Source organism: Lipophrys pholis (assembly GCF_963383615.2).
Source record: "Lipophrys pholis genome assembly, chromosome: 21".
Lineage (NCBI taxonomy): Eukaryota > Metazoa > Chordata > Actinopteri > Blenniiformes > Blenniidae > Lipophrys > Lipophrys pholis.
Genome location: NC_137649.1, coordinates 9,732,655 through 9,752,367, shown reverse-complemented (window position 1 = coordinate 9,752,367; position 19,713 = coordinate 9,732,655). Strand labels below are relative to the sequence as shown.

General features: G+C 40.6%; 1 protein-coding gene across 1 annotated transcript in view; it reads left to right on the top strand.

Moving 5' to 3' along the window:
* Positions 1-18,626, top strand: part of adgb (androglobin) — a gene marked incomplete at both ends in the record, with an annotated part of 34,527 nt that extends 15,901 nt beyond the window's left edge. Inside the window, 19 exons of the mRNA XM_080491080.1 lie at positions 615-720; positions 873-1,011; positions 2,610-2,724; positions 3,107-3,274; positions 3,686-3,824; positions 4,245-4,379; positions 6,028-6,121; positions 6,820-6,951; positions 7,194-7,347; positions 7,536-7,723; positions 7,843-8,009; positions 9,452-9,612; positions 10,917-11,028; positions 13,245-13,384; positions 14,429-14,584; positions 15,708-15,838; positions 16,896-17,094; positions 17,214-17,388; positions 18,616-18,626. Coding sequence (XP_080347206.1) covers positions 615-720; positions 873-1,011; positions 2,610-2,724; positions 3,107-3,274; positions 3,686-3,824; positions 4,245-4,379; positions 6,028-6,121; positions 6,820-6,951; positions 7,194-7,347; positions 7,536-7,723; positions 7,843-8,009; positions 9,452-9,612; positions 10,917-11,028; positions 13,245-13,384; positions 14,429-14,584; positions 15,708-15,838; positions 16,896-17,094; positions 17,214-17,388; positions 18,616-18,626 — 2,622 coding nt within the window. The remainder of the gene's footprint in view (positions 1-614; positions 721-872; positions 1,012-2,609; positions 2,725-3,106; positions 3,275-3,685; positions 3,825-4,244; positions 4,380-6,027; positions 6,122-6,819; positions 6,952-7,193; positions 7,348-7,535; positions 7,724-7,842; positions 8,010-9,451; positions 9,613-10,916; positions 11,029-13,244; positions 13,385-14,428; positions 14,585-15,707; positions 15,839-16,895; positions 17,095-17,213; positions 17,389-18,615) is intronic.
* Between the last annotated feature and the right edge of the window lie 1,087 nt (positions 18,627-19,713).

Here is a 19,713-nt window from a genome sequence, read left to right as displayed (position 1 = left end):
AATATATCATTTTGTTACATGCTTAGAAATGATTAGAGGATTCATTTTGAGTCAGTGTTGTAAAAAAAATGATCACCAATCTGTTCAGGGTTTTTTTTCACCGCTTCGTCAAAAGTGGGGGAAAAAAAGTGAAATTGTGGAGGGAAACATCACTGGAGATCTTTTGTGGTATCAGTGTAAGAGCAAATGTGGGAGGAGTTGTGTTTATATGTCTGCATGTAGAGAGGCCTCGGCTCTGCTTATTATTCCAGACCAGAATGTCTTTTCACTCCTTCAGTCTTGAGCTTTCTTATGTTCCCTGCTGCCTTTTCTACATGACAGATTCCACTGGCGACATCTCCCTACTCCAGGTGCTCCTTCAGTTATTCCGTTCACTCGCTTAGTTCTTTTCTGTCTCGTCTCATTTCTCATCTCGCATTCCTTTTCACCCCTTCATATTTTGTTTCCATCTTCTGGATTTTGCTTCAGCATCTTTTGCTTTATGTCAGCCTGCTATCAGTTTATCCACCGTTGCTCCCTGACACTTCCTGCCTCTTCCCTCTTCCACTGGTCCTTTCATTGTATGCCTTCATACTGATAACTAAGACCAGTGTCCATGTGCGTCTTTCTTCCAGCAGTGTGTAGAGGTGAGAGGTACGTACTACTTGTGTGTGGATGGCCTGCAACCTTCCCAGATCCTCGTCAGCTTCTCCGGTCTGGTCTGTGATCCTCCACCTGAAGGTATTACACACCTGCATGCTCCCACACACTCTCAGCACACAATACATCATTTATAGTTAGGGTGGCCAATACAATACATTTGTAATGAATAAGACCTTTTGTAGTCATGATGTTTGAATGCATTGTTTCCCCCCCATTTCCATTTTTCATAGAAAAGAAAATGCCAGCAGCTCAGCAGTCTGCAGTTCTTCATGTTGTGCCGTACTCCTGGACAGATCTGCAGTATAATCTGCCACTTCTCACCATTACGACCACCTCCTCAAAGGCAGCTATGCTCAACTTACCCCCAGGGTAGGTCTGTGTATTGATCAAAAAAACAAAAGGTTAACCGAAGAATAGAAACACTACAATAGTATATCCATAACATGCTCCTCCAAATATTCATTGAAACACCGTCTAGGTTTTTATTTTTCAAAAAATGATACCGTATTAAACTCTATATTAGGCAAAAGAGACCTTTCTCATCTCAAATGAAATTTACTGATTTCTTCCATGTGAAATTAATGATATGAATTAACAATTCTTTTATTCGTCAAGAAGTTATGTCTAAACAATATTTGACCCATTTAAAAACATTTTCACAGTATTTCCTCCACATTTACCTCTCATGACCTGAAATTACCGTAAGCTGCACCTAATTCCCATCATGAGGGCCTGTTCTAAAAATGTGTGGCTTTTTGCACAGTGCTCCTGGGAGGTTTTGGTGAAGAGGAGAAAATTAAGGAAATGGGCAAGTTACACTCTTGTGGTTTTCACAGCCATGCAGAAATCCACTTAATGCTATCATTAAAGTGAGCAGAGAATATCTGACTGGCTCGGATAGAGTGAAAAACAGGAAAAAGCATCTGTCCTACTCTCTACTGTTGGGTGCGACTTGGCCTAGAAGCGGAGGGCCTAGATTCTGGGGTCAGGCGCAGGTATGCAGCAGTGCAATTACCACTGAGCCATCGTCACACTCATAGCACTCAACCTGGCATGCCCATGTGCCCCGCAGTCCTCTATCTCCAATTCATAGTAGCTAATATGTCCATGTTTTTGGAAAGCATGACTTTTTAAAGACATTTCAATGTTTTTTCTGATTTCTCTCCACTGACACTGGTGTTTTTTTTTGTTTTCTTTTTAAATTACAGTTCAGTGCAAATCTATTACGTTTAAACATTTATTAAGTCTTTGCCCTTCTGTAATTGCTATAATTTTCCTGTCACATATTTGATTTATTTCTATCCCCTGTCTTCTTTTCTTCTCTCTTCTTTTTCTCACTCCCATGTATTTTCCTTTGTGTGACTGTAGCACAAGCTCAGATTCACCTCAGTGCCCATGCATGTAGTTGGGCTGTGATGGTTTAATTATGTGAAGCTAATGGGGCCAATGATGTGGGGCTTCCACTTTCTTGTGCTTGACCAGACCTCATGAACTCAGCTTGACATTTGGCAGAGAGGACATTATTCTACTGCATTTATGACTGTTTGACCCACTTAGTATTACTTTACAGAGAAATAGAAGATTTAGGGAGCAGGAATTCTATCCAGTGGCGTGTAGATAGTTTTTTTTCATTTGTCATCCCAGTTTTCTGGCTGCTATTCCTTAAAACATAGTTTAACTCAAAGGATAACAAGTGGAGTGATCTCACTGTACTCCATACATTTACAGTAGCTTCCTGTCATTTTATGTGCATAATATTAACATGTTTCTCTCTTCATCTCCTAAAACCACCTAAAACTATTTAATCTAAGAATCTCCATCAACTTTACCTTTCAACTGAGCTTTGAATCTGTTGCATATGAATTATCCAAATGGGCAACACACAACTGTTTGAGAATAGTTAATATTGTGTGGTAAACAAGGATTAAATCTTTGTTTTACTGATGTCTCTTCTCGCTCCTCAACAGGCGGCATGTGCTGCATGTTCCCATTAACGCTGCACAAGGCTACAGTGTCCACCTGTGCAGCAAGACAGCCTTCATCTTTGGAGAGGAAGAAGTCGTCATGCCACATCTCACAAAGGTGAACGAAGAAATTAGCTGTCTGCTGCTCGTGATGATAGTAACAGTCAACCATGACCTCTTCTTTTGTACACAATGAAGGAACGAACAACATCTTGTTGCCATGACATCATGGAAAGATTGGGACAGCTTTAGCTTTAAAAGTCACGTGGTGTGACTTAAATGTGTTTAACCTTTTAATTTTAACCTTTTCCTGTCACTTTGTGATATAGAATGACAGCTGTCATTTTCAGTTTGATACAGTTTGTGTGTCCTTGCACTTTTCCTGTCAACAGTGTTGATGTGTTTCTTCATGGAAGCGTACCAAAGCATGTTAGCATTACTGTTCCATTTGCTGTGTGACAATACAGAAGGATTTACTCTCTTCTTTCCTCCTTTCACAGGAAAGTATTCGCTTCAAGGAGCAAGCGTCATCCATCTTTGGCGCTCTGTCCAGACTGGTAGCATCATTTGGTGATGAACAGAAGCAGCCTGCACTCAGAGAGACCTTGAACGAGGCTCACCGGCCCCAAAACATCAACACTGCTCTAGAAAAATGGGAGCACAAAAAGGTAGACAGGTTGTAGCAGTACACAGTCAGGCTGAATATACAATGGATTCACATTGGCTGCTTCTTTTTAATGTTAAATGAATACTGCATAATTTAAGCAATTTTTTTTTTTAGATCTTAGTAGATATGGGCTGTGTCTCATAGAAGAGCAGTCTAATTTGTTTATTATATAGCAGCCATGTTATCCTGTTGTGCAAAGGTGGTGTCGCTTAGTGAAAGAGCTGTACGGTCTTACAGCAGTGACAGCGTAAATTCTGAAAGCCTGATTAATGGATGCATCTTTTGCCAGAGACCTATTCTACTTCCAAGCACTGTGAAATGCCCCATAATGTTATCATCATCTATTTTTAACATACTGTATATTAGCAGTGATGACTGTACATATATGTCTGTGCGTGTTTTTATATTTTAGGTCTTTAACTCAGCAGTTTACCACATGATCTGTAAGGCTGTGGGGGGGAAACTGACAGCAGAAGTGCAGCTTGCTGTCCAGGCGCTCACTGCTGATCCCTCACTTTTAGCCGCCGACATCAATGGAGACCTTGCCACATGTAGGTGCTACTTTTGATGTTGTTACCTATTTCTTACAGAGTTCTCCTAGAATATAGTGCATCTCAAGGGTTCTGAAGAACAAGATACTTGAGATTCCAGTGGAACCAATAAGACCAAACACAATGTTGTTCAGTTTTGTTATGAGTACACCAATACACTACATTTAATAAGAAACTGTACAGGGACGTATTTGATGAGGACGAAACCCCATAGCCTGAAGTAGCCAACAGATTTTTCGCAGAATATCAGTAGACTAAAGCACTATATGACGCTTATTGTGATGTCATAATTTACAACATGAATAATGTAATTTCGGCCACATAAACTTTAATTTTCATAACATTTTTAAATCAAGAGATATTTGGAAATTAAACATTCACCCAAAACTTGCTTGTTTTTGCCATTTCCCCACTGTTAAGTGGATGCAGATTCAGAGCCCCCAGAAATCTGGAGAGAGAAGCTGCCTACAGACAGAGAGGTCAAAGCAGTCACCACTCTGCAGGCTGGATTCAAAGGGCACTTGGTGCGGAAGGTCCTCAATGCCTCAAAACCTGGTAAACATGTCCATGAATATGAACAAGAAAACACGATGATCCAAATAACGTTGTTAGAAAATAAGCACACACTATAATTTGACTTGTAAATTATTATTTATTTTCCAAAAACACCCTACACACATGAAGGACCTTCTGCTTCTTGAATCCGCTGTTAGATTTAGCCTGATGACTTGTATTGGGCCTCTGAGCAGGGGCACAAATATGTATTGATGAGCCTGCCATTCTTCATAATGCATCTTGACAGATGAAGGTGCCTACAGAGGTTAGACACACACAGGAAGAGGAAGCACACATGCTTACATGCATACAACATTCCTGCATCGATAACCAAACTGGTCGGCACTGACATAAAGAGTAAAAAAAAAGAAAGAAAGAAAACTGTGTAGACAGGGGAACAGTCAGAAAGATTAAACGGAGAAGAAGCTCCTCCTTTGCAAATGTATTCAACAAGCTTGCCAATGGATAATGTTTGTTATTGCTGATTTACACTTTGTTGTTTTCTTCTCAGTTTTAGTAAAAACATTTTCACATGCTGTCAGAGGTAACATAGCTCATGTGTTTTTTTTTTTATTGTTGTGGCTGAAGACTTAATACACAACACTCACCGCTGTCATCCTCCGAATAAGCTGCATTGGAGAATGAACAATCTCATCAATGCAGATTTGCAGAAAACAACACTATACTGATGCAATATTGAGATGTAAATTGATTACTTTACGCTTTAAAATGGCAAAATCAGCATTCAAAAACATCCACAATGTTATGAAACCCAACGGCCAGCAGTGCTGAAAAAGTAGCTTTGTTTTATGACATTAGCGTTAGCGTACGTACACAAACGGGCTGAACAGCTTTGCGTCTATGAAATGGGCCTGTTGTGTTTGTGTCCATGGAAACTTCCTTCATTGATTTGTCAAAACACAAACGTGCAGCTTTGAAGAGAAACAGACAAAAAAACCCTCTAAAATCATTTATTTAAAGATGACTAACAACTCTTTTTATTTGGCCAAATTCCTTTGCACACTTGGTTTTTTTTATGTGCAGTGTGAGAAAAACAAAAACTGTAACTCTCCCAAACCATATAGTAGTTGGCTTAACATGCTTGGTTTTCTCTATTCACTCTGTCCTATTCACTATTTTTACTTTGTCTGTGCCCTCGTATTGGTTATGAAGATAACAGAAGGTCTTCATCTCTTAAAAGCCCAGCGAGGCACATTATGATGGTCAATTTGGAGGGATGGGAGTATGGATGGGAAAAAAAAGCAAAGGCCACTGAGAGGCATGGGGAGATTGAAGACACCTTTCACCTCGTGGAAGATTAGGAGAATAAAAGGCTACCATTTGGCTTTCTCTGTGATGTGCCAGTGTGTGAACACACGCGCACACACATTCGCCCACGCCAAAAATTTGATTCTTTCTCAGAGGTCCTATTCTGTCATTGTGGTCACCTGTCTCATGAGATGTGTGAAAGTTATTGCCAAGGCGAGAATAATCCCCTCCTACCACCTCTCTCCCCTTGAATGATGCAAGAATGCATTTAGCAATTTCTGTTCCCTTCTCTGAACTCGGCCTGCTACACTAATTGTTTAATGTTTGACAGCAACATGCATTGTCTTTCATCTTTAATGAGTGCCACTTTTCCACCCAGGAACAAAGGAGAACCTCACTGCCTCCAAGCTTCTTTCAGACCTGTGGCAGAAGATTGAACCAGATGCAGACAGCCTTGCTGCCTTCCTGTTGCGGTATATTAAAGATAACATTTGTGATATGCGCTATGACAAAAACAAAAAGCATATTATTTTGGTCTATGTTTATTTATTTAAATTTATTGTATTTACACTTTATTAATAAAAAGTCAATCTCTGATCGCACACCTTCCATATTGCTGTGCCAGTGCTACTATGTATATTGTAAGGCATGCATTTAGCCTCACTGTTGCACTGCATGCTCAGAATCTGCTCCCTTTCCTGGTTGTGGCAGCCTGTGGGGGCCATGCAGGGAGCATTTTCCACATTGTGTTCCATCTTTTCCCAGTGGTACCATCTGCTGTTTATACTCTCCTCGTTCCAATCGGCTAGCAGCGTCTGCCGTATGACCTGCTGCCTGAGGAAGTATGTGTGTGCACGAGGATTGCGAGCTCGGTCAATGTGTGTACGGAGGGTGAAGAGGGGAAGGTTTCTTTGGTGCTGTGAACCTCTGAGCATGTGTTTTTCTTAACTGACAGAAATATCCACTTCAGTCACAGATCATGCTGCGAAGCACAGTGCATCGCCTCTCCTCCTGCTCCCAGCAGAGTCTTTTATTTTGATTGTTTTGCTGGATTTCACAAATTATCATCTACATTTGTTTTAGTTTTTTTTTCCTAAAATGGATTTTCACAGTATACATGGTTTTATCTATCATTTGTGTTTCTAAGTTACCCATTTTGTTTCATGCATAGGTATATCATAGAAAATTCGGAGGGGAAAGCAGAGCTCTACCCTTGTCAACAGGACGAATCGACCAGAATCGTCTTTGCTGAATACACCGTCTCGCTTCCAGACACAGCCAACTCCTGGCTGTTGGTGTTTAGGTTTGAAAACATTGTAACTTAAATGTCAAGAGTATCCTCACCTTTAAAAGGTGGTTGACTCCAGAGGCAAACCACTGATGGCTACTTCTTATTCTTATAATGTCCCAAATGATTGGCTCTCATTTGTCTTACATGAAACATGTCATTGCCATACCAAAACATGTTGAGAAATACTACATCGGCTCAGGCCTTAGATTTTGATCTTGTATTGTTCTCTTATTTCACACTTGTGTTTTGTACAGAGAGGTGTTTGTGGTTCCTGAGGAGAGGAAGGTGGTTCCAAAGGTCACTTCCCCGATCAAAAATGGTCTGTTACATGTCTTTAACAATGACACAGGGGAGGAGATTGACATGGTCCTTCATAAAGTTATATCACATGTGTATAAGCCCAATAAGGTTTGTACTTTACAAATATGTATATATTGTACATTCATCAACTTTACATTTGTATTTTCTCAATTAATTTAATTTATGAGTTTCCCATTACGAATAAGGTTTCCACACAGACTCAGGTTTTGCATATTTGCTCTGAAAGAAAAGTGTATTTAATATACTGATTAAATTTCTTTATCTTCTTATCCCAGCTTGGATATACTTTTGTAGCAGAGCTTTTCACACCTGAATGTTTCCCTGCTGGTGCCAAATGGAAGATGTGCCTGATTGGTTGCAAGGCACCACTTTTAAAACCCACCCACAAGACGCCGCTCAACGCGTTCTCAGTGAAGCAATTCCAGGATTACTATATTCCAAATGACAAAGATCTCATATGTCGGTGAGAGAATTGTGTGCAACATAGATAATTGAAAAGATATATTCTGCACTCATACACTGCGGTATTGTAAGAACTCCATTCAAAAATGTAAAATACTGGCGCCTTAAATTGTTTTACAGGTACTGTGTACAGGTGACAACTGAAGTCCTTGCAACGATTCAGTTCCAAACATCTAACGAAGATGTATTTATACGCCTCTCTGTTTTGGACCATGAGAAGGAAGTGGCCAGACACACTGGAAAGCACCATGTAATAATTCCTGTCTTCTTCTTCCTGGCAAACGAAGGTGAGCAATCAGTTGATCCGGTGCCACTGTGTAACTCTGTGTTGTCATTATATAGGAAATCTTTCAACTTTAATTTCTTCTTTGTGCCTTTTTTCAGTACTTTGTTAAAACCTTTGTACAGTACATCATCATCATCGATATCAGTGTGACACACAACACAGCTCAAACTTTTTAAAAAGCGAGGGCATGCCAAAATTGGGAGTTGAGATCATGAGCAATTTTTTATTTTTTTGATGTCCTGCACTTCTAAAGGCAACAGAACCGTTTGAGTTGTTCTGACTCATCCTTTTAGCAGTTTTGCCTTGGAGGATTTTCAACTGGCCAGCCATTCCCTCACAGATTGATAGAGTCAACTTCACTTTTAACTAGACTTGAGAATAATGCGTGCTAAAGTAACATATTACTGTGGCGCCACTACAAAATGCGGTAACGCACTAGTTAGTGATGTACTGTTGTTAACAACGCTGTTAGTATTACTGATGTTTTTGTGAGATTGTTTCTTTTTTTGTTAGCTGTACATTGTAAGTATCTCTTGTCTCTTATTCTATAATATTAGCATAGCCAGAGTATTTGTGCTGATGATTACTTCATTAAAATATCTTCTTTTCAGGACGAGCACCACATGATTTCTGAACAAACTCTGTCCGCCTGACAGCAAAATATAAGACTGTAAATGACATTGACATTGGCTTGTACAAACAGTAGTTTTGATGTGGCGTTATCTCCCTAACAGGAGCATGTGCAGTGAAGTGTTAGCAGTTGAATGTATCAGACTTCGATAATGTCGAAGTGTCTGTTCTGCTGCTCCCTTTAACAAGCGTTGCCACAGACAGTTACTGCACCTTGCATATCCGACTTGGCTTGTTTTTACCCTGGATGCCCGTCCCTCAAACCCATGAATGTACAGAATGTAAATACCAACCTTTCATAACTTACAATAATAATTGAAATAGACCAGAACAACATGTGTGCACTGCAATTTTACCTTCAACTAACCAATGTAACGTCAGCTGAATTATTGTGGCACAATAAGTCAACAATGTGCACTCCAGACAGCCAAATTGAGACAGACAATTGTAAGTAAAGCACAAGCTGCTAGTTATTTTTCCATATTCATTTATTTGTAACAATTTTTTTAAGGAGTCAAGGGTAAGTGTATTTTTCAGTTATTTGTATAAAACTGCTTTTAACTGATGTACTCTGTAGTCTGAAAATCACACATGACATTTCGTACGGCGTTTACTACATCAGGTGGCTATTGTCCCATTTGTTTAGCTGGTCTATGTGCTACATTTTCTCTCTCACCTGGCTTCTGCATTTTAGGCAGTGACCGTATAAAACCCACAACCATATCACCGTTTCAGCATTTGAAATTCTTCCATATTTATTTATTTCTTAGTTCACATACGATTTAAAGGACTGAAAACTGACTCTTTTTACAGAATCCAGTGGCACAGATAAAGAAAACCAGGAGGGGTCCCCCACCCATGACACTCCTGGGCAAAGTGATGAAAATGGCAGCGCATTCAGAAAATCGGACTCCTCATCTGAACAGCGCCAGCCTCCCACAGAGACGATGGTATCACTGACAACTGTCTGCGTGGTATCTGCTGTAGCTCAAACACTTAAGTGATCTCACTTGCATGTGCATCTCACTTTCCCTCTCTGTCTCTCTCACCCACTTGCTCGCTGCCTGTTCATATCATTTTTTTTCCCTGCCAGATAACGCCTTGCTTGTTAGGCATACACCCGCGTGCACGCACGCACACCATTGATTTGCACTCACCCACACACACGCACAAGCACAATCTCACAGACAAAACTTGACAAAAAGAGGAGAGCAGCTAAAACTGAAGGGGGTGGTTTTGTTGTTACTCTCTGACTTATCAGCGCTTGTCAAGGAGCAGTGATTAGTGTATGATTTATTGCTTACTGTAATGTCTGAAGCTCTTCTTTCTAACAGACCTGTTGTCCTTGTCTGATGATATCATTACCAAAGCGTATGGTACATTCTCTGTGTACTATCACACGCACAGAGTCACACAGAGCACAAGTCTATGAAGGTGGTTGCTTTTTTTTTTCTTTTGGTGACTGATACCAGTAATGCATCCTAAAATCTAAATGCTCCCCCTGTAATCTGATTATGAATAGGTCCCTTTAAATTGGGAGCTAATGCAGTGAATTAACAGCTTTCAAAACTTTTTGCAGACCTATCTAGGGGTTTTTGGTGTTTAAATCCTTGTTGCTACTAAATAATAACAGAGTGATGAGTAACATCAGTTCATAAGTGATCCCATAGATCAGCTGCCATCCAGAATAAGAAAAGTTCAACGAAAATGGTCAGTAATGGAAAGATATAAGGGAATTCTCCTGTGGTGTATTTCATGAAGCTTGAATACACGTGAAATAGAACACCAATGTCACTGGTGCTTTGACGTTGTACATAGAGACCACAGCCCAATCTCTTTCCTCAAAGTTCATTTGTTGGACCTTAATACATTTGTGGACATCAGAAAAAATAGTGCTTTATTTGAAAAATATTAGCTTTTGTAGCATTTTTATTTATTTATTTATAAAAAGAATTTAATCATCATGAGTCTTATCTTGGAATTTCGTCTAAATTTCATCTTTTCTTTTCAGCATGATGATTGTGGGAGGTATCACCCGTGATATAATCTTGGATAACAGGCCCACTGCCTCCTCTCTGTCTTTGTACTAAACATGTACTAAACAACTGAAAAAAGAGCTAAATACGTTGTTATCCTTCTCGGTCTTTATATATCTGTCTTCATTGCTTCTGATGTTGGCCTCTGGTGTTGGATTCTGCATCTTTCGCTGTCAGTTCTGTTGTGATCTCTATTGTGAGGTGGGTGTTTCACGTTCACTTTGCTTGTGTGTGTTTCACAGGTTCATAGGTATGTTGTGCAGGCTGAGGTGCTGCACAAGAGCTGGGACTTGGATGAATCTCAGATCGCTTTCGCCAACACGTTGAAGGACTTGGAGAAGGATGAGATGAAAGGTGCAAACTTCATACAGTGACCAATGCCACATCAAACAGTCAGTTATTCTCAGTTGCACGGGGGATCGTATCATCCATCCGTCTATCAATCCATCTTCTTTACGACTTTTTCCCATCTCAGGGTTGTAAAGCACTGGAGCTGATCTTAGTGAGTGAAGGCAGTGTATATTCCTAACCATCAAAGGACAAAGACGGAGAAAGACACACACATTTGAACCCAAGGGCACTTTTAGAGTCACCAATTAACCTTGAATGCATGTTTATTGAACTGTGGAGGAAGCAGGAGTGCCTAGATAAAATCCAAACATGAAAACTCCACACAGAATGCCCCCTAAGCCTGACTCGGGCTGGAATCCAGGATCGTCTCACTATGAGGCAAGAGTGCCAATCATTACATCACTGTAGAGCCTTTTATCTGAACATTCACTCACAATTATGCATTGTACATAAATGTGACTGAAAATATGCTATCAAACTGTTCATTTTTGATATGATCACCGTGAAAAGCCCGTGTTTGAGCTTTGTGCTTTGAATGGGTGTTTTGATTCGTCCTTCATGTTTGTTTTGTTTTGGCACGGCTTTTTTTTGTGTTCAGTGTGAAATGTGGCTGACACTCAGCAAGCAGCGTCAGGGGGCCAAGTCAGACGCAGTTTATTCTTTTGCCTTTGCCTCCGCTAGCCAGAGGCCTGTAATCACAAGCATAATGAAAGCCAAATGAATACAGCTGCTTTTGCAGATCACAGACTGTGATTTCTTGTGCCCAATGGTCGTTGGCTGAGGCGATAATCTTGTTCCCTGCCTTCAACTCTTCTTTCCTGCCTTTAATCAGGGTGCACAAAGTGCTTTTGGTTGTGGGCCAAATCAATTCAAATATCTGAGCTTTGAAAATTGTCAAATTTTCTTGAAAATATTAATAGGGTTTATTATTTGCAGCAAGGGTGGCCGATGTGAAAGTGATGCGACAAGGGTGCAGTTTTCATGGTTGCCTGAAGATAGTCTGCAGTCATTGAATTCTCATGGTCTTTTTTCTTTTTTTGCGTTTACTGTTATTTATGCATTCAATGCGCAAGGCTCGAAATCCAAGCAATATGAACACTAATGATTTCTTCCTCTGAAGACACTGGATGTATACGTGATCGTTTTCATTATGTGTGTCCATATATGCACCTATAAGCCAGTGTTCAAATAAACCCTGTTGTTTTCCCAATAAGATTGTCAAACTGGGTCAATGGGATGTCAAATGAAGTTGACTCTTGCCCCCTGGTGCCCTGGGAAATATCTCAGCAGGAAAGTGAATTAATTTCACCCAGTTTAACTCTGTCTCAGTGGTGAGACTGTGGCCTTGATCATGCTCCCGACATACTACATAAATACACACACGCTACATGCCATGCCAAGCTTTGAAGCCTCTTTAACAAGCTGTGTAACAAGCTGCAGTCAAAATAGTGTAGTGTGCATGTTTAATGCATGCACATTCTCACATCTCTGTTTTAAGTCCTGACACACACACTGCTAAGGCATTCCACTGTTAGCAGCACATGCGGCGTGCCAACACATTTAATTTTCTTGCCAACGTCTGTGACTTTTTGTCTATTATGAAAAGAATGTTTAGGTGTATAGGTTTTACTTAAAATTAAGCTTTTGTATTTCCCCTTTTTCAGGTGTGCGCATGTTAAAAATCGGTTCTGAAATTCCAGCAACACTCATTGCAATTTAATTCCAGGTTAAGCACTGGCTTCCTATATGAAATGAGATAAGTGTAACTCATTCAACATGCACCAAAGCTCCCCCAGCAAAATGGCAAGATGTCAGCTAAATGATGGATTATTATGCCTCCATATCTGGAAAGTGAGATGCAGTTAATGCCTCATCTGGATTGGGGATTGCATTCAGTCAAGCTTTAAGGTGCAACAGTGCCATCTAGCACAGCTGCAACCTCACAGCACATGTTTTCCCATCGTTACACCCAATTCACATGAGCCGTGCAGGTTTTTCAAGACAATGTTTATGGAGGTGCTCCAGTTGGAAAGGAGTGGGATTTCAAAGTCAATTTGTACAATGAAACATAAACCCTTTGAGCAAGTGCATTAATGGCAGTCACACTTTGATATCGCACTGAATTTATTGTAATTCTAAGATTTGAAGACATAGCTGATTCTTTTTTTAGGTGACAGAAAGAATGTATTTACTTCTGTTTTGATATGTTGTTTTTAAAGATGAGGACTTGAAGAAATCCTCTTCCATTAAGACATCGAGTCAATCTGGGTACAAGAATGATTCCTCCGACACAACACACAAAGGCAACCGCAGGAAGAGGCCAGCTGCTGTCTCAAAATCTGGCTCCACACAGGTAACAGTAATAGAAAAAACACAACAACAAGACAGCGCCAGACTCTTCACTGCAAATTAGCGCTACTATAATAAAAAAGTCATTTTTTCATATAAGAAACTGCAAATCTTTTTGACTGCCAATAGCCATTGTGCCGCTTGTCACATCTGTTGAAGTACATTTCCAAATAATAATAAATAATAACATATAATATTAACTGTATGGCTTTTTTTATGCAGTTTGGATATTCTAATTGATTCAGTTACATTTTGAAATGTATGAAACGGATTTATTAAGTGTGACTAGAGCAACCAGCAAATTGTATTGTGCAGCTGAACTAAAAGCTATGCAAGCTGAAATATGTTCATTTTGTCCATTCTAACTTTAGAATGTAGTTTCTTTTTAAGTGACACATTAGCCATGCTTTCTAACCTTTTATGTGTATTTCAAGAGTACTGTAGTTTGTGTTGAGGCGTTTGAGTTGAGTACACTCTTAACTCCTCTTCACAAAGGCCCATTTAAACCACATGTACTGATTGTTATTGAAGAGTCATGGCATCGCCGTTGTTATAATTTAATTTGTAAATTGAGGCTGCCCTGCATTCACACATTTAGCCTGACACACCATTCAAGAGACTTTCATAAAGGAGGTGACCTGCACACACACCACATTGGAGACATTGCAGAGACTCATGCACTATAACTAAGAGGTCTATGTTTCATCATTTTTGGTTTAGTGGTGACGACTACAGCCTACTTACACAGATCTCAGATTATTATGTGAATTTTTTTATTTTTTTTTGTCAGCGTGTTACAAAATCTTTGTTTCTTGATTTAGAATTCTGTTTTTCAATTTTACTTTTCAATATTCATGTGGTCACAATACAACCTCTATGCAGTTAAGACACCCGTGTTTCTTGGTTACTCTCTAGTTGTGCATCAGACTGTCTTAGTTGCTGACTGGAAAAGGCATGCCCATAATATATCGTCATACGGTGACCTTTAGCGCTGATGTTTGCGAGTGTAAGCATGTCTGTGTGTGCCTCCTGCGCTGCATGTTTATGTGTGCAGAGCTTTGACCTGACAAAGCCAAACTGGACGCTGCGTGTCGTCATTGATCAGAGCGAAGAAAAGAGCGTAGAGGTGAAGGTGGACACAGAGAGAGAGGACCAGATTAAAGCCATTAAAAAGGGTTGGGAAATGGCGGAGGAAGGACGCTCTGCCAAGGTAACCAGAAGTCCTTTAATGTGATTTTCAATATCTTTTCTGTCTGCTGTTAAAGAATAAAAGCTATGTTTTAGAATAGTGGTTCTCAAGTAGTGGGTCTTGGCCTGAAAGTGGATTGTCTGCCTATTTGCAGTGGGTTGTTGGGTTTGGCCTGGACAAAAACATGTTCTGGAAAAAAAAACAACCCAAAAAAACAATTGATGTCTATTCGTACTCTTTAAGTAGGACACTAAGTTTAATGAGTGAGTTTGTATATGTGTGGTAATTGCATGGCGAAACACATTTTCCAACGCAGGATATGAGATATGAATTTTATTATATTGAGGACAAAGTGGTTTTTTTTTTGTTTTGTTTTTATTAAATCCACATTTCAGTAGAGAGCGATATAATGTCATATCTGTTCATGAAAACACAGTCAAGTCTGTTAAAAAGGCTGAAGTGAGGAGTTTTGGTTTTTAATTAAAATGCAGTTAATTGAGCAGAAAAGGGGAATTTTTCACTATCCATGCCATCATACCACCACTGTTTGATATGTATCTTTGTCAAAACACATTTCCACTCGAACATGCTCGACAATGATCTTTATTGTTTTTTAGGCCTCAGAGTTTCGTCTCAAGTTTCTCAAACAACATATAAACAACGATGAAGCTGCCACAGAGGACAGCAAAAAACCTGGTATGCACATCTTTATATTTTGATTCAACCTTTGCTTGCTTGTCAAATACAGTGTGAGAATGAGACCTTCTTTTTTTTTTTTTCCCAGATACCTCCAAAACGGCTGAGGATGATTCTTCCAGTCCGTCTAGTCAGACCTTGAATGCAAACCCCTGCTTCTTTCCTAACATGGACTTCAGTCAACACACCAGGTTCTCCACTAATCTCACACTAACGTGATGCTTCTCTCTCTTTTGTTCCTTTCTTTTACCAGCCAGTGTTCTGACTGACTGGGTGATCACAGAGCACAATGACGTGTCATCAGGTCTCCAACGGAACATATCAAACAGCAGCAGTAGTCTTTCCAGGTTCTTGTCTTTGTGTGCCGGGGTAAAGCTTTAGCTGTGGCAGTAAAGTATCATCTTGTGTATATTTGTGTTTTCAGACATGTCCGCATCCGTGTTCTTAGCAGCAGATTGGTACCGACAGCGTATGCAGGACCATACGAGTTACTGCACTCATGACCTTCACGGTGCACACTGTATACGTGTGTTTGGAAATGCTGTATATTTACCCCCAGAGGACCGTGGTCCATGCACTGTATACATACGTTTCAAGCTATTCAATCCATTTGACAGAATTATTATATTCTGTATTTGCTCAATAGTTATATGGGTTTATGATGCTGCAGCATCCTTTATTTTGAGAATGATGGGTTTGCATGAGTGTAAAATGTGTCAACATTTTATTTCATTTATTTTTACCAGTTTTGAATTTTCTCTTTGAGTCTCTTCTTGCTCCTCCTCATGCATCCTCTTGTTCTCTACCTCCATCTCTCCCTCTGTCCATCCCTCTCCAGGATAAATGAGGTGATATTTGGGTCTGTTAATTAGAGAGCTATTTCAGGGCCTCAATGTGCTGGTTACTCGGATGAGATGTTCTCTCTCCTTTCACCTCTTCCTCCTCTCCTGCTGTGGGTGCGTGCAGGGATGTGTGCATGCCCACACGCGTGTTTGTGTCCATCTCCTTAATGGCAGCTGACATTATGACCTGCATTCTGAGCGGAGAAGGGAAAGATCCCGATGAGCAGTGTGTGCTGAACAGTCTGCAAGATGTTTCTCGTCGCACAATATTGCACAATGTAGATGTCGGCATGCACGCACACACACACAAACGCCAACGTTATAGCTTTTGCGCACACTGTTACGTGCAGTGGAAGAGGTTGAACAGGGGCAATGTTCATTAACCAAATGAACTCCCTCATCACCTCAACTGGCCTCCCTTTTCATCAAGGTCAGCTTACATTAAAAATAGGAAATGGCTTTTACATTTTAAATCTGTCTTGAATTCTCTGAATACAGGATAAGGGATTAGACTGCCTCTGTCATTTCTTCTTCCTATTTTTGCATTTATCTCCCTCAGTTCTATTTTATTTGTTCTAACTAAATCAACATCCACAACTGTATTATCTCACAAAAGATCCACTGAATTTTGTCATAATATAGAACAGAAGAGCAAACCAAGAAAGAACCAAGAGATTAAATATCTCTGCTTTGAGTCCACATGTGGAGGTTTATATACATGTTCTCCCTGTGCGTGTGTTTTCTTCGATGTCCTCCCTCAGCTCACACACCACAACCGTTATGTGTTTGTGCAGACACCAGAAGGATCATCCCATGCTGATGGACTCTCAGAGAGAAGAGGCACAGCAGAGGGAACATTTAGAAAAGATCCAAGCCTTCCGGTTGGTCCGCGACAGTCTGCTGGAACAACATAAACAACTGTTGTCGGGCGTAGAAGTCCTGATGAACCGTCAGCTGCAGATGTATGAAAACATTCAGGTCGGTCTGACAGAGGTACACATATTTAAATGTATTTATTTAGACACACTGTCAAAGTGAAAAGGAGGCAGCCTTTACTTCTCGTGAGACACCATATAAGAACCTCTTTCCCTTTGCTTGTGTCATGTCTCCAGACAGACTTGTGGCAGCGCTCTGAGGAGTTATCTGATGCCTGCTACAAACTCCGTAGCCATCAGGTGGGGGAAATAAAAATGAAGTCACAGGAGAAACTGACTCTGGAGGAGGCCCAGCCACCAGTTCTGGAGAAAAACACTCCTACCTCTACAGCCACTCAGCAGCCCAACAAAGGTGGCACGAAGAAATGACATTTGCACCCAGTCTCAGTAATTTCAGCTGACACCTCTCCAAACGTCTGTCTGAAATCTGAAATGTGTCCCTTTCTTCACAGAATGGTTACTTGTACTTTATGAAACAACATCAACAGATAAAGAGCTCATTATAAGAAGCTGGAGATAAGGTGGAAGTTCAAATTTAAAATGTTGCATTTGTAATTATCAGTTTAACAGTTCATTAAATATTGAGATGGCATCCCTCACCATATTTGGGAATACTTTTAGACTTACACTTTACAGATTGTTTTTTCCTAATAAACAGTAAGTGAACGACAGAAGAGTGCAAACACGTGTTGTTACTGGCTGTGTGCACATGCCACTTCATTTATTCCACAGAAAATGTCAAGCCATCCCTCCCATAATGTATGGCTGTGACTTTTTCATGCCCAATACGCCTGATTATATTCCGCTAATCTTTTGTTTTCTCGAAGGTCACTGTATTGACCGTGGGCCTGGAGGCATGTTACATCCAGCCAACCTCCCACCAGCTGAGTGCCACTGATTGATTGGCCGATTGATATGTTCTTGCTAAGGCAACATGGCAACTATCAATTGCTAAAACCCTGAAGTAGGCTTGAAAACATTTGAAACTGAATTATGTTTCTGATGCGTTATTTATTTATTTATTTATTTATTGAAATCGGATATATTAATATCACATATTAAACAGTGCCCTTTACTTTGAGTGCCTCTCCATCTGCGCCAGTTGGCTGATCAGTGGAGGAATTAGAAACCAAATTTCAGATGAAAAGGAGGAGGCTGCCATCTAGTGGCTGTGGTCGGTAATGCATCGTCACTACTATGCCTGCAGGATGCTTTTGTTTTTCCAAGGCTGACAATGAGGAGTTTAGCTTTTGTGCTGCTGCACGAAGAAGATTATTAATATGCTTTGCAGGTGTTGTGGTGAGCATGTTCATGAGCAGATAGCAGGGTGATGTGTCCTCTCCCTGTGGTGTTGGGCTGTAAAGCTTCTGTTTAAGGTTGCTGATACTGCTTCGATAAATGTTGGGCCTTGTAAGATTTTTTGTTGTTGTTGTTGTCATGAATCTAAATTAGGTACATACAGCCTTGCATGCTGTGGACACACACAAACGTCAGTATTTTCCATATATGCGTGTGGAGAGAGTCACAACGTCTTTTAAGTGTGCATTGCTCGGTTCTCTGTGTCTGTTCCGTCTGTCAGGCCTCATCTAGCCAGCCACTATTTCTGCCCCTGTAACTGCATGACAGAGCTAATCCTGAAAGCCTTGTTCCTGGCACAGAACATCCCTTCTTGTCTCTGCTCTGTTCCCTCCTGCCCAATTCACTCCTCCATCTCTGAAATATTAGCCGTTATTTGATGTTTTCAGTGCACCTAATTCCACCCCTCTCCTCCCACTCCAGTGTGTGTATGACTATAACGGCTGGGTGTGACTGTGTTGTGCTATTTCGTTGTTCGAGAGAAAGAGATCACCCCGCACTCTAATTGGCACTGACGTGTGTGTATTAACAGAGAGGCTGCTTGGTAATTGGCAGCTGTTGGCTGATGGTTTGATGCAAATGTGTTGCGAGTGACGGCAGAATTCTGGTGTAACCTTGAAAACAAGGAGACAGCTGACTACGGTGTCTGTGTGGGATTGCCCATATGACTTCCCACGAGTAATAAAAAGAAATATTTGATTCTTAAATGGACCCACAAAGAGGGATGATGAAATTAACTGAAACTAGATACACATTCCTCGAGTGGTATGGAGACTGTGGCTGGCTCGACTTCAATTCTCATTCTGAAGGTAATAATTCAAGGATGCCTTAATCAAGTTCTCTGCTGCTGCTTTCCTGAGTGACAAAAGGGACATCAGTCTCACAGGAATTTCCTCTCTTGCATTCCTCTCGTCTAAAGTAACAGTAAAATGCTCCACAACTATGACCTGTTGAATAAAATCATTGTAAAGGATAGCATGACATAGATACATGGGGTCAACCATGCAGAGAACACCAGCGAGACGGGGCGGGTGGAGACAAGCGTCGGGGCTGATGTGTGACCGGAGGACAGCAGGAGGCGTAAAAATGAAGGTTTTCAAGACAGGAGTGAGACCCTTCTGTGACATATGATGTATAGTGCTGAGACGGAAGCACTGTCTGAAAGGCAGCAGGCTGGCCTGGAGGTGGTGGGATTTTCATTAAGGAATGACCCAGATGGTCGCAATTAAAAGCAAACACATTGGAGAAACAGCTGAGGTTGGAATGGTTTGGACATGTGCTGAGGAGATACAGTGGATGAAGACAATTCATGGATGTAGCG